A 15,042-nucleotide genomic window follows, 5' to 3' on the forward strand; every position below is an offset into this window, starting at 1 on the left:
ATAGATGGACCAGAATAAGATTACGGCTATTTAATTTGCCTTATTGTCTACGGGGGGCTATTTTGATTTTACAGTTGATTTGATCACAAATTTGGCATAACGTTTTGCTTGTTCAATGTTTTCGTCCGTAGACATTTCTGTGGCCTAGAACCTTAACTTTACTCCAAATATTGATTTTATTGACGCAATCAATGGGCGCTCATGCATGTAAATGTTTGTCTACATCTTTCCATACCTATACACACATGCACATTACTACACAATCAGAAATGCATACACACACATATACATATAAAGGCATACATGTCCTCATTATACTAATTGTTATGGTTAACAGTGGGAGTTCATTTCCAGTTTAGTGGAAAATACCAGTACTTTGTGTCTAAACGGACAAAAAAGGAATCACTTGTCGACGACCCATAAAATAACGACTTTGCAGGCTAAATCCATAAACCAAAAAAAGTGTCTTAGGCCTCCTTTTTATAGTTATCAATACATTTGGTAACAAATGAGTGAACTTAGAACTATCGATAATCGAACAGTTATAGTTTTGCGATATATTTGACTCCGATAAACTTACGCATATATTAATACAAGAATGAAATAAATAAAGAATGTTTTTGTTGTACTTATACGCACATGCGTGTAAATAAACGGGATGCTTGTACAACATTGTACACTATACAAACGATCTATACACACCCACACATATATAATGCATATGTATGTGTGTATATATAATGTCTTGTATATTAACGCACGTAGACATATATATCGCTACATCGAGAGGGAGGGGGGAGAGAGAGACACGCACGTAAGCTCATGCAAAGCTGCTACCTCATTCGCGGTAGATGTTAAAAAAGATCTTAAAAAAGGTATTTGAAAATCGCATCATTTGTAGATGTGTCTTTCATGGTAGACAGTGGGCCCAGTGGCCCGGATAGAATATCCAAAACAAAGCAAAAATGATCTCGGGTGTGAGCTCGATTGAATCTTATCAATTATAAGGTAACTGATGGCCGATACGAAAAGCTATGGACATTTTTGGGTGTTTTTTTTTAATGGATAATGATATATGAGCCATTGGCTACATCAAGCCAGAGTAAATTAAACCTCCCGAATTCGAGGATGATTTTTTATGGATTTTTCAGTTAGTTCTTCTCTATATAATCACCTGTAAGATTGACTGGGGGAAGTGGATCAGGAATTTCGAAATTTCTCTTAATTGCATTTATTTTCTAATAAAACCATCATTAGTTTATAAATACTGGCGAAGTAGCAAATGAAATTGCGGATGTATTCTTGTATCTATATCTACACATATAATCACACGCATGTATATATAATCGTACAATTTTATATGACTCTTTTTTTATCTATCTCGCAATCGATCATAGCTTGCATGCACCATACACAGCAGACATGCGTTTACAACAAGATATATATAGTTCTAGTCTTCATAATCGTCATATATTTATATACTGAACATGAGGCGACGCAGTGTCTCATCTATCTATCTATCTATCTATCTATTATAGTACGTCACCCCATCCATAAGCTATAACTTGCTAGAACTTAAAACATTGAAACGTGTTATATAAAATGTGGAAGACTTTAATTTCAGGAAGAACGGTTACGTTCGGCAAATTCGCACGTTAAACGATGACTACAGCGAACGTAGCGGCGTCGCACGAATCGACTGTATTTTTTGTATACGATTTATCGATTCTTGTTTGTTTATGCTTTTACGATTACGTAGCCTCGCGAACGAATACTGTAACTGTTTCCATTATTTTAGATTTGTATTAATACGCAACACTGATGGGTACCAAGCATTCTGTGGGGTATCGTTAATCGGTTCGGATAGTTAGCTTGTTAGCTGGGTATTACACGTACTGTCTCACTCACAGACAGACAGCGTTTTCCGGATTCGTGCCATTTGGCCCATCCACCCTGCTCAAGTCTGTGCTAAGCAGAAGCCGCGTTTTATAACGATACGGGGGCAAAACCGGCGTCGATACACCCGATGTGTTTAAAAACGCTAGGTAAATCCGGCTGCATTATATCGCACGGTTCGATCATCACTGATCTCAACATCTGTGTGAATGACGTTAGGAACCGAATCCTCTAGTAGCAGTAACATCACGTAACTGCACGTCTAGCCTTTTTTGCAGATCTTTCTTTTTGGGATTTGCCTTTCATAACGTGTACCACCCTACCCTACCCTACCCTACCCTACCCTATCGCTTATAAGACGATCGTCTGTTACTGTTATGTTAAGCACCAACTCAGTCTGTAACAGAGGCTTTCTAAATGAACCTAACGAGCTACATCGATACATAAATTGCCATGAGTTTGCTTCGAGGCGATTTTTCAACGATAACATTTTGTAATTCATCGGCTTGCCCACGGTGGTCTGACACATTACGGTATCGTCTCTACGAAATATGTATAAAACATTGACTGTGTGTGCATGCTGGGATTTGAGACCCGTCTTGCTTTCATCCGTTCATAACCAACGGGTTTTTTTTGTTCTTATTAGCGTTCAACGCAAATGACAATGGACGCCTGTTGTTCTGCTTTCGTCGTTGGTTTGCGCTACCGATGACTTTTTTCGATGGTGCTATATAATACTATGTGAATATCTGCTTTATATCTAATGGTAACAAACAGATCACTCATACACTTTCAGCATTAACGTCTCCTATTGTGTGCTTACTTACTTGTCAGAAAGTATATATATATATATATACTTTATATATCTATATAGATAATAATCGTTAAATGTAAGTTACTTTCCGGTTATTTGATTTGGTGATTGGCTGGTACACGGGGATTAGTGTACATAGTGTACAACGTCGTGGATAGGATCAGATCGGATTAAGGCGGAATGCTAATGGTCTGTAGGTAGGATCAAGGTTCGTATTACAAAAGTGTATCAGTATAGTGCCTTGGATACTGCTCGATCAGAGAATAGTGTGTTGACGGTATACAGCATGACCCATGAACTGGATGGGGGTCGACGGGGAACGAAATAGGTAGGGAGGGCGTAACAGGGAGTTCCGCATCTATCGTCATTCTTTGTTCTATTTCTGTTTGTCTCATATAGCCAACCTTTTCGATTTCTTTCTTCTAGATCCTTTACGATTTTCAATTCAGGTCTTCACATCAGCAACACCGCTGTTACGAACCGCAGGTGTTTTAATTTAAGAGGTGATCAGAATAATAGGCTATCAACTGGGTTGTTCATCGGTGGATGGGTATGGGTACAATTGTATCATTTAATGCGTGACCAGAAACGTTCGTTTGAGTAATGTTACCATGATATTATCGTTCCCTTCCTCATCATTCTTATGTAGTAGCGTAATAAATATTGCACACGGTATGAGTATTGGTTAATAATTGGCTGACCAGTTCGTTGCTCGTCGCCACATTCGTCATCATTGGATATCTCGTCGTCGATCTGCTCACGTACGATAAAAGCCAAAAACTTGATCGAAGATTGAATGGATACAACGTATCTCAGTCCACGAAATTCAGCGGTTCGCTGAATCTTCATTTGCTTTCTTTCTCTTGCCATTCTTTGTTTGTTTTTTACTTCGTTCCATGATGGACTGAGCGGGCTTTAAGTAAAAGAGCATGCTATAGGGTACCTTCTTTTTTCTTTAGGGCTGTGCTTTTGCTTTTATTTGTTGTGTATTTTGTCGGTTTATAGGGGCTACTGCTAACTTCGCAGACGCTCACCTTTTACTATGTTATTGTTATTCTTGTCTTTCGTTCGTTGTTGACGGGTTGTTACAGCAGAACATAAACGGGCTTTGACAACCGTTGCTTAGCCTGCCCAGGAGTGCCACGCTTCCTAATCGTGTCGACAATAAAGATAACGAACGGTAATGGCAATAATTATTCTGGCACGAACGAAGGCTGCAGTGGCGCTCCTCCTGAACGTAGTTTGTTCCTTGTCTTTTGTTTGATTATCCATTGAGGATGTCCGACGCCGTCCATAGCTGTGTTACCATTGATGTACTTGACATAAATCATCTGTGGCTCGAGAGAAGTAGCTTTATAATTACGCGTATGTTCTCTCGACTACTGCCGTTTATACAGTATAGCCTTCATTTTTGCATCTTCTCGCTTCTTTTTCTGCGTAACACAATTACTATTAATGAATACTTTAATGTGTACCATTGCTTTGTATCTGGCCATCGTCATATCGTCAAAATATTATGTTGTGGGGGGTACTTGCTGCTTCCGTTATTTCTTAATATTCGTGCAGAGTTGTGATTTGTTATGAGTAATATACTACGACAGTATAATCCTTGTACTCGATATGCGCGACAATATCATTGTGCTGCTGCTGCTGCGACTGCGTATGTATTCCGTGCACCACGCCAAGTACGTAGCGTGCAAAAAGTGGGTGATATGGTAGCGGTATAATGTTAATATGAATCTTCATTATATAGTAGTCAGATAGTAATAATATTATTAACAGTAACCGTATATAGTATATAGCAGTTAGTTGACTGTGTTGTTATTACTAAATTTATTGTCGGTGTCTTTCCTTTAGTTCACCATTATTATGGATGACGTTGTTGCTGCTGCTGCTGCTGCTGCTGCTTTTTCTGTTGGGCATCAAGCGGCGGTGGCGGCGGCGGTGTCCTGCTGAAACTCCGAAGGCGATCCCTCGTAGGCCGTTGAAAGCGAAGTAGCCGTGCGCACTCGAGCCGTGGTTTCAAGACCAAGCTGCATAGCGGTAGTGGCCCGTGCAGATGCTATTATGAGCTTTTTCTGGCAGCTGTCCAGCAACGCCAGCCACTTGATTTCGTAGCTGTGGCCGCTGAACTGTCAAACTCGTGTGCGTTCCTAACTCTGCCGGCCGGCGGGCGGGTGGCTGGCTGTGTGGGTGTACGGGTGCACAGTGCTCTGTTCGGCCCCCAAAACGACCCCCAGGGGAGCTCTAGTTGGAGTGTAAGCGGTCCCTTCTTTACCTATTCCGTTTCTCTATATTTCGTCTTTCGTCTTTTTCGCTCCTGAGCTGTCATTCTCCTTGGCTTTTGTTCTATATAATGGTGTAACACTTTGCGGCATTTATGTCAGTCTCTGTTTTTCTGTTTGTGTCTTACGGTTAGGATGGCGTTCTCCGACTTCTAGCCTAAAATCCCTACTTCGCTACAACTCGCTAAATATGTTTGGAAATTAGGGGCTAGCAACCTGTTTTATAGGATTCTGATCGGCATCTTGATGTCGTCTTTGTGTTGTTGTAATTCGGTGTTATATTTAGCCTTTTGTAACTATTTTCTCTTCGTTCGTATCTGTACCTGTGTGGTCACATTGTGTGAACTTTTAGGAGCGTAAACCACGCATTTTATCGTTTATCTCTCTGGTCCATTTATGTTATTTATGACAGTACGATGACATCGTTTGTTATGGTTATAGAGTTTGGGGTGCTCCCTACATTTCTATTAAAATTACAATACTTTTGTTTATGATTTATAAATATACTGCAATTCTGTGTTGTTGTTTGAGCAAATCGCCAGCTACGACCGTTACTTCACTTAACCTGACTGAGTGCGTACCTCGACGCTGCTGGCTGCAGACGATTGTTTTACATTGATTTTTATTTGTATTTCTCTTTGATTTTAGGCTATGATGTCCAGGATTACTTCTCATACGATTAAAATTAACCGAACTAATCAGTGTGACACAAAAGCTAGGCTAGGGTTTGTATACGAGGAATCTATTGGATACGGCTGTGCTTTAACGCATAAGAGATTTTTTCGCAGTAAATTCCTCTCTCCGACGAATTTCTTTACTAACTCTGAGCTAATTGTTTCCGTGTCTATATACTTCTATCTACATCCTTGGAAGACGTCTGTGTGGGCGAGTACTTACGTCCACCAGTGCGGGAGATTCGCCATAGAAGGCCCGTCATCAGATAACGTGAGTTGTTTAGGACGACTCGCAAACATGTTTGGTAATATATATCTAGGTGATAATATTGTATGTAACTAATATATGTGTGATTTTTAGGCGTATATTAAAACTGCGTGTGTGCGTGCGCGTGTACCACCATATGCTAATGATGCTGCGTTTGTCTGTATAGATCTTTGCGTTTGTGTACGTGCATATAGGACTAAGAAACGCAAATGACCATATCGCAATGGAGGTGTTGATTTCATAGGGAACTAGTGGAAGCTGAAGCGCACATCGATGTGCAGCGTATCTTGCAGCAACAACAACAACAACAACCGCAAGGTAAGGTCTGCCGTGGTTTCCGAGGCTGGCATCTAAGGCCACCAGGACGAACAGCACGAGCCTAGTCGTCACATCATTTATCCGGCTGCTTCTCCTCAGAACACCAGCCATTAACCGTTCGCTTTTTTGTTTTCGACACTCCCGATCATTAACCTGTGCAGGTGCTTGTAATTCATCAAAAATAGCAAATACTGGTGTTCTAACTCTTATATTTCCTATTCTATTCTTTGTTTAATCACGTAGTGCTGACAATAATCGTATTTGAAGCTGCAATAGTGCAGGTAACAGTAATAGTCTATGGACATATTCATTGGCCGTAGTCCCCTGCTTCGTCTTGTAATTTCGCGGTCCGTGTTCTCCTTTGCAGTTAGCTAGCCCGCCATCGAAGATATTGTCTTTATTTGTTGCTCTGTGTTAGCGTTTTTCTTGTTATCTTCTAGTTAGTTTTTTAAACTTCTTTCTGCTTTCATTATATCCGTCATCCATCAACATGTATATGTGTATGTGTGTGTGTGTAGAGCGTGTGTCAGCTGTGCTGCTGCTGCTGCAAGAATCTGAACCAGGGTCGTTGTCTACTCACTCAGTCAGAACTTCGTTCGTTTTGGTAAGTATTTCTTCAATCGAGACCAGGCTCAACTGATGATAACCCTCGGGTGGGAATCACCATCGTAACCATTACTATGGTTCATCATTGCGAGTCTCATGCAGCTTGAATAGTCCTGATGTCTGCGTTATGCGGTCTGTAGATCTCGTGCCCACTGCGCCCGCCTTGAAGAAAAGGTTGCCAAACCCTGCCGGCCAAAGAAGGCGCTTGTGAACAGATTTGCTGGCCGTGTGGTGGCGCTACTTGTCAATTAATAGCATTTATTCACCGATTTACTCATTAGTTGATTAATTACAACGCATACCACGGTTCTCGCAATACGATACGTAAATATCCTATTAGGTACTACTGTAAATGTAACATTTCCCGTTAGACGAACGATTCGACCTACCAGAACGCGCGAGAACAAAAGCTTCCGCACCGTTGGCGGTGTACGCTCGCGGTCGGGTGTTTGTCCGATTGGACTAGTGGCAATCGTCGAACAAATGGCTGGCACGAGGTTTTAAAGGAAGCTAATGGCCAATGGCGCCAACCAAGCGCAAAGAATGGCCTGGACCTATAATTCTGGATCTGTCAACAATCAATTTTTTTTTCAAACTAAATTTTCAAAATCAACTTCTGATCAAAAGCACCCCTGCAACGGCGCAGTACCAACTACGTCGGTAGTATCTAATTGTTATTACTGTAACTTTTATCACTATTGTATATAATTGCACATGATGGCCTATAAGTTGTTATTACCAATTACATATACAACTAACCCTGCTCTATGTCAAATATGGGATTTTTCAACAGACTTGAGCATCATCGGTAAGGTCGACATCGCACATCCGTAGCCACTTGCTCGTTTATTACTAATAACCAAGTAAGTTTTAGTAAAACTTACTTGGTCTATATCATGATAATGAATGGACAATAGAATAAAGAACGGACTGAAGCGTTAATAGCAACAACAGCAACGGGTGCGAGAACAAATAGCCGGGCTCGGAATAGATGAAGAGGCGCTAGAACAAAAGGACGAGCCTTGGTGCTCCGACTTCTCTGAGGACATCATCAACCGAGAACCACAGGCAGTTGGCTAAGGGCCCACGCAAGCAAAGAAATCTGTCTGCGACGACTGTTGCTGCGCTTGCAGCTGAGTTGTCGTTAGTTTGGGCGGTCGGCTCGTTGCCCTTGTCTAACTTTCGACGAGGCCTCGGGCTTTCCCTCAGGGAGAAGCCGCGAGGCTGGTTAAGCCAGTATCATCCAACCAAACGAATAGATAGGTCCAGAACGATCCAGGCGACCACGAAAGCAAAGGGGATCCACGAACACTAATGGAGCACAGTAGGTTCCGCGTACTTCACGTCGGAGATCCTCATGTAGATAACCCAGTACATCAGGTTGAAGCAGACGAAGCACACGGGGAATACGACTCGAGAATATTTGTCAATGTCACTCGGATTGACCCCGCAAAGCTTGTTCGGGTTCTGTAAAAGGACCGACTCCACGCCCGGACTTAGAAGCGCTCCCCCGCCAATACTGCCGCCGCCAATAGCATCCGGCGAGAGTGACGCTTTACGAGATACCTTAGAGTCACATTGGTTCAGACCTCCCAATCGCATCTCATCCTAGAATGTCAGCAAAAAACGGAGCAAAAAAACAGTTAGAAATCGCTGGTTCCTCAAGCTTAATGCATACGAAACAACTTTTATACTTTGACAAGTTTTAAACTTTGTTAGAGTCCAGAAAGTTTTATAAACAATGTGTACTGAACAATAAGTTATACCTACGTCTGCATTTGACTAAAGCGACTAACGATCTACATACATGATAACTATTCGAATTGACTGTATAAGTATTTGTCGATAGGATGTTCTAAAACACATTACGTCAAAAGATGATTTTAATTTACCGACTACCTACCTAATTGAAATACAGAAGCAGGACTATGTAGTACTTCACCTCTTAGACCTGTCTATGTTTTGGCGTCAACGTTAAGGACGCATATAACAGTACAAATATTGTGCCTACTGCGGAGATAATGCGAATTGCTCTTAAACCTCGTCAAATATAAAAAGTAACTGATTTTCCAAATTCAGTAGTTTACCATAACACGAGTTTGCTAGGTTATGCGTTCCTTGCTGCTTAACGCATAGAACATAAAGATATCTGTCAACTGTATAGGTACGTACATACAAGCAACGTTAAAAAACTCTGCACACGTACACATCACAGCTATTATTACTGCCATTGACGAGGGTTTCTTGCGGTTATAAGCCTTAGGCCGATGCTGACTAGGCAACTATATACCTATAACGTGATCTGTGAAATATGCGGCCCTAGAGTGCCATCGTACTGAAACAATAGCACAATTGCTAGAGTCGTCTCTTGTTTGTTCGGCTCCTGGCTCTATGAGATTCACTGCTGGCTGAGAACGAATATGTCCGAGCATGGGGTAATTCGGTTCAGCCAGTTGAAGCTACTACATAAAAGATAAAATAGTTAAACACGAATAGATATCCATGAAACGAAGTTTTTCCTAGAAATAAATGAGAGTAAACGAGCCTAACGATCCGTAAGAGAGCTACGTTGTAGGCAGAGAGATAAGAGAAAGAAGGCAGAGCATAAAAGTATTCGATTATTGAAAAGGCAACCAGAAGGTTACCAAGTTCTTCAAGTTCCGAACGTGCATTATACAAAGCCGATGATTATTCGACAAACTCATACCGACACATATTGATTTCTGACTTAAGCAACTCTATTGTCCAAAGAGAACTAACCTTGTAATTACGATAAAATAAGATTAATTTGCTTTTTCATTGACGGCTTCCTCTAATTCCGCATTGCGTCACGTCAAAGCGCCTTAAACTATTCGGTTGGAGGGTAGGTTCTGCTGTATGGCTAATACTTCAGATACAGAAATCTGAGTGTAATTTTAATGACACGATCATTTGACAGGAGCGTTTACCTGAAACGTCCTCTTTCAGCCAGTGTTCGTTTGATTCAGGGCGCTTCAGGGTTTAAAGTATTAAATTGGCGCTGACACTGCCTCTTTTATGCGGTAAGCATAATTTCTGGTACGTACATTACGAGTGGAGTATGTTTGAAAAATTCCTTTGGTAATTTTTTACATTACGGTGTCATTAATCCTATTAGAAAAATTTGTAATTGAAATAAAAAGCAACGTGAACGAAACGTAAACAGTTTCGCTGCTGGAAAATCAAACGAAGTATCACTCCGGAAGCTGGACCAAAACGTACGTATTTATCTGTGAGCATGAGCTCAGCTCATGGACGAAGCTCATAAAAGCTTCTTCTTGAAATCAGTGCTAGAATCCGATTGAGACAATCTGTCCCGCAGCATAATCAGAAAGCTCTGAACATATGCTCTAGTGTAGCTCGGCAGGCGGCGACTCCTTATCTACAAACGACCGCCTGTCTGAACTTGATGTTTCTTCTATGAGTGGCAGTATGCTGCGACTTTGCAGGTGCGCATTGCACTATCTTCCTGTACCATAAATAGCGAGATTTCCTAAATAGAGAGGTTTTAATTTTAGCTATATTTGAAAAAAACTGATCTAAATATTAGCTTGTTAGGATAGGTAAAATGACATCCAGGCGCTGTCGGCAATCAGTGAGAAGTTTAGTACTTAGCACGATTGGTCTATGAATGTCACAACCATTGTCGCTGCTGTCGAAAGTATGCAGCACCGAAGGACAATAGTGATGTCCGAGTGCGATCAGGTCTTAGCTTCTGGTCCGATTTAGGTCTCTCCGAAATTTACATATAAGACTATCAACACTTTGGTCAGAGTTCTGTAGCACCTGGGCCGCATTGGAGACAACAACGACCGCCGTTATTCGAAACTAGTGCCACTATAGTTAACGATGAACAGTCAAATTTGTGTTCCTTCGTCGAATCGCGTATCCCGACGAGCTCGGCTGGGTAGTTCAACATCGCGATGGCTCCAGGCTAAGGCTAAGGTCGGTCTGGGAAATTGGGACTGGCGAGGAAGGGATTTGCCAAGCGGGAGTGGTCTTGACGAGAACCGAAGCAGCTTGTAGTAGGAAAATAGGAAAGTACCAACATTGAATCCAAAAATGCCAACGTGACGTCGCTCGTTTGTCAAAAGGCCCCTACGTCTTATTCGGTCTCCCCACGACAATAGAGAGGGCCGATTGGAAGGAATGGGAAGCCCGAGATGTCTGCCTAGATGTGTCGACTATGACCGCTTAGACCATGGTCACAACCAAGGTTTAACGTCAACGTACAATAGTAGCCGTCGTCTGACATATACAGGGCGCCAAATCCTTTGCTCTAGACAGCGACACGAATAAGAGTCATAGAGAAGCGCCTGGGAGAGCAGGAAAAAGGACGAGGCGGTTTCGACGTCGTTGTCGGCTTATCCCTCTGACTCGTACGGTAAAATGACGGTAGTGTTCTCTAAAGAACGATTGGACAAACCACGATCAAAACAAAAAAAACTCGATCCGGATAATATCAGCTAACCAGTAGGCCATAACACCTTTCATAATTACGATCGCCTCAAGAGCGCTGATACGACATTCAGCTATGACAATAATGATATGTCTCGAGATAGAATGGACCCAGTATACCTCTCGGCTAGCTTATAGCCTGACGATGAAAACGAATTGAGTGACAGAGAGCTATGCCAAGCTGCATTGAGCAATACAACCTTCAAACAATAGAAAAATGAAACCTTATAAGTGAACAATAGTCGTTAGAAACTTTTGTTTGAATAAAAAAGCTTATCTCTGCCCGTAATCCAGGAATTGGTCAACACTGCTATAAATATATCTTCCCTCTTTTCTTGGCAGACGTCTATTTCCGATTTCCTGAAAACTCAAGAAGTCGAAATACCTTGTTGATATGTGCATGACAATCGACTGCTGATTTATCCTATAACGCTATACCTTTGTAGTTACTCTCAAATCAAGGCACGCCGAACCTGGCCGACTTATGGAATTTGGTGTTTTTCTCACTATACTAGATAATTTTTAGGTTTAGGATAATTTTAAGTTCGTGTCGAAAGTTTTTGGTGAGTTGCCGTTTCGTCTGTAGCAGAGATATCTAGAATTCTGCCATGGTAGATACAAATTTATTCAAGAAATTGCATCGATGAGGTGGCCTTAATCTTCTTCAGTATACAAGAAATCTGAAGCCGGTTCGTATGATCGTTTTCGATATTCCCTTCTCGGGCATGCTCGTGAAAACAGTGTATCTAGTTTACGTGCCTGTAGCAAGCCCTATCTCATTTTCTACTGCGGCGTCTGAAAATCTACAGCCGCGAAATGGCGTATTGCACTCCGCTACACTATACGTACGTTGACTATGTCCATTTAAATACATGCCCATTTATTTCGAGTAGCTTACCATTGCGAGTGGGTTTATAATAGAGTTGTTCAGGTGATCGATTGTTGTAAGTCGTGACCTGCCTTCTCGATGGTGGGTCGGCAGCGGCATTGTCGCGTAATGGGATGGGGGAGGCCCGATATTGTTGCCAGCTATGTTATGGCCGCCGCCACCGCCGCCGTTGCCGCCACCACTTTGGCCCCCATTGGCCAGATTGCTTAGATTAAGGCTGTTCATCTGCTGATTGAGATAGTTGTTTACATTAAGGTTGTAGTGGTTGTCGAGCATGTTCATATTGAACATATTTACATTGTTTGTCATATTATAATTGCTATTTATCAGGTTAGCATTGGACATAATGTTTAGGTTCGACGAGTTGTTATGATTGCTCTGCGGCTGACGTTCGCCAAGGAGATGTTTGCTATTTATTGTATTGTAGTAACTAATTGTTGCGCCGCCGGTTGGAAGCGATGAAGTTGGACCACGCGGCGTCACGCTGTTTAGCTTCATATTCAAATTGGCGGATCCTGTACCGGCCAACTGAGTACCTCCTCCGGGGTTCGAAGACGAATAATGTTCGCTTCGGATTTGTTTCTCTATTTCATCCTGAGAAATGAAAAAATCAATTTAATACAGAAGTGCAATCCTTTTTAGCAAACTCTGAAGATATAACTTTTTTTTTATGAACAATAAAATAAATCATATTTTAAATATTCTACTAAAAAGAAGTTGGCATATTCTGACGCGTGTAAAAACACTTGAAGATTTACATGTAAAACATTCGAAGATTCTCAAAAAGCGCATTAGGCGAAGGAATCGGGGCTTCAATCTACAATCTCAATGCGGAAGTTAAGTTCGTGTCAATGGTTTGTCGAAAAGAAATAATAATGCGTCGTCACATTGGCTGCATTAAACTTCGACGAGATAGTCGATACGGGTTCAGGTAAAACAAAGACAAGCTCGGACCTTTTTTTACCGTTAAAATGAATTTCATGTTATCTTAAAATCGACTCAAGCTTTAAGCGTGTAAAGTATATTTAGTGTACATTTTTTAAAGTACATTTAACATTTTGTGCCGTATTGCAACTTCAGCCCGGCTGGGCTCTCCATCCGATTTTGTTGTCCTAAAGTGCCCTTAATGATAGTTCATCTTTGAAGGGTATCAGTTATTCTCTGTTGTTCATCGAGGATTACCCATCCGATTAGGAAAGAAGGAAGTGCCATCGTTGTAGCGACCTCTCGTAACGCCATCCTGTTACTGTACGCCACAGGCCTGCTCATTCACAGGGAACTTGTTGGAGGGGCTAATGATCGGAAGTAGCCTTAATTGTTTCCTCTTGGTATGTTCGGATGCTGCCAGACACCGATTGTCAACTCAACAAACCGCTATACATTGTCTCTCTAAGAGTTTGTCAATGAAAATCCTTAATCCGTAACACGTAGAAAAAGGATGGCCCCAGCCTGTGACATCTAAATCCCAAAAAATTTTCGCTGTATCGTCGACATTGCCGTGGGATGCATAATTATAATAATAATAATAAAAATAACAAGAGCCCATGAAGCGGGATGGCTAACTGCATTGCAATCGACTGGTTCATAGAGCTTCTTCGAGTGCGTTGGTCCTGAGCGAGATTAGTTTTGCGCCACCAGCCCTTAAAGAATAAATATACTAGGCACTTGAGAAACAATGGTAGAATGATGTAGTAAATTGCCATTCATTGTACGCATAAATAATGGCTATTTTCTTTTCGCGCAAGTTATTTTTGGTCAATAAAGTTGCAAAGAAGAAAAATAGACGAGTTTACATTAACTAGTCGTCTCCGCAATAAGTAATATGTGTGTCTATTAGACTTCGGGGTTCGAACCCCAGGGTAGACACACGTGCCGGTAGCCTTGCCTGAAGTAATATCCAATGATATAAGTTCTCGACGAAAAACGCGCAAAACATTTCCTTCATATATTACTTGACACATTGCGATCCCTGTATCCATCCCAGGGGATGAACCTTACATTATGGTGTGGCTCGCAATCAAGCCGGAAAAAGACAGAACACGAGTCACAACTTTTATTAATGGCCTCTTATGAATAAGTATGTTTGCAAGATCCGTATTTATTTCGGTTTGTACAGTTTAGTACTGCAAAAGTGTCTTGCTTTTATTAAGTCCGCTTGTCTAGTTAGAAACTATGAATTTATCTATTCACTTACGTTCATATGAATGTAGTAGGTACACAAGATCGCGCTATTTTTTATGAATTGTTAAATTTTATGTTTTCTTACTTCTTCTGTCGTACTGGATGATATGCGTATCGTAACTTGAAGTATTAACGATGGGAAATAGATTTCGACCGATTTATTCTATTGATCAACAGAATTAAAAGTTACTGCTTCATTGCTTTGCTGCACTCTGTTCATATTACCCGGTATCAGTATCAGCCGGTGGCAACAATCGTTTTTTTAAGTAACGGCAGAAAACAGGACCGATGCGATTTTGGTGCTATTTATACTCCAAATTTGTCAATTTTTTCCAAAATGACTAAAAAGTATCATACTGGGACCAGTAAGCTTGCTTCATCGGCTAAAGATGTACCTGAATATTGTTTTCTACCCCATAGGAATATTTTTGCGTATATCGAAATCGGTGGCTATATATATATATATATATATATATCATTCAAGGTACATATCTCAATTTTATATTTACAGAATCGTCTTTGTATTGGAGATGCATCCTGTTTGCACTTCGTCATGTATCCCGTAGGCATCTATTATTGTATATATATAAAATGCAATTTTGCACACTCATTTCACTACGTAAATTTCAGCAGAT

The 15,042-nt window shown here is 41.1% G+C and overlaps 1 protein-coding gene across 3 annotated transcripts in view; it reads right to left on the reverse strand.

The window, feature by feature from the left end:
- Positions 1–7,688: 7,688 nt before the first annotated feature.
- Positions 7,689–15,042, reverse strand: part of LOC111268489 (uncharacterized) — a 57,422-nt gene continuing 50,068 nt past the window's right edge. For all 3 annotated transcript variants that reach the window (XM_086971716.1, XM_086971717.1, XM_022847511.2), the window contains 2 exons: positions 12,236–12,820; positions 7,689–8,469 (listed from right to left, as the gene is read on the reverse strand). In XM_086971716.1, the coding sequence (XP_086827842.1) occupies positions 8,173–8,469; positions 12,236–12,820 (882 nt within the window). In that variant the 3' untranslated portion in view covers positions 7,689–8,172. The remainder of the gene's footprint in view (positions 8,470–12,235; positions 12,821–15,042) is intronic.

This window comes from Varroa jacobsoni, unplaced genomic scaffold, assembly GCF_002532875.2.
Source record: "Varroa jacobsoni isolate VJ856 unplaced genomic scaffold, vjacob_1.0 scaffold_1292, whole genome shotgun sequence".
NCBI lineage: Eukaryota > Metazoa > Arthropoda > Arachnida > Mesostigmata > Varroidae > Varroa > Varroa jacobsoni.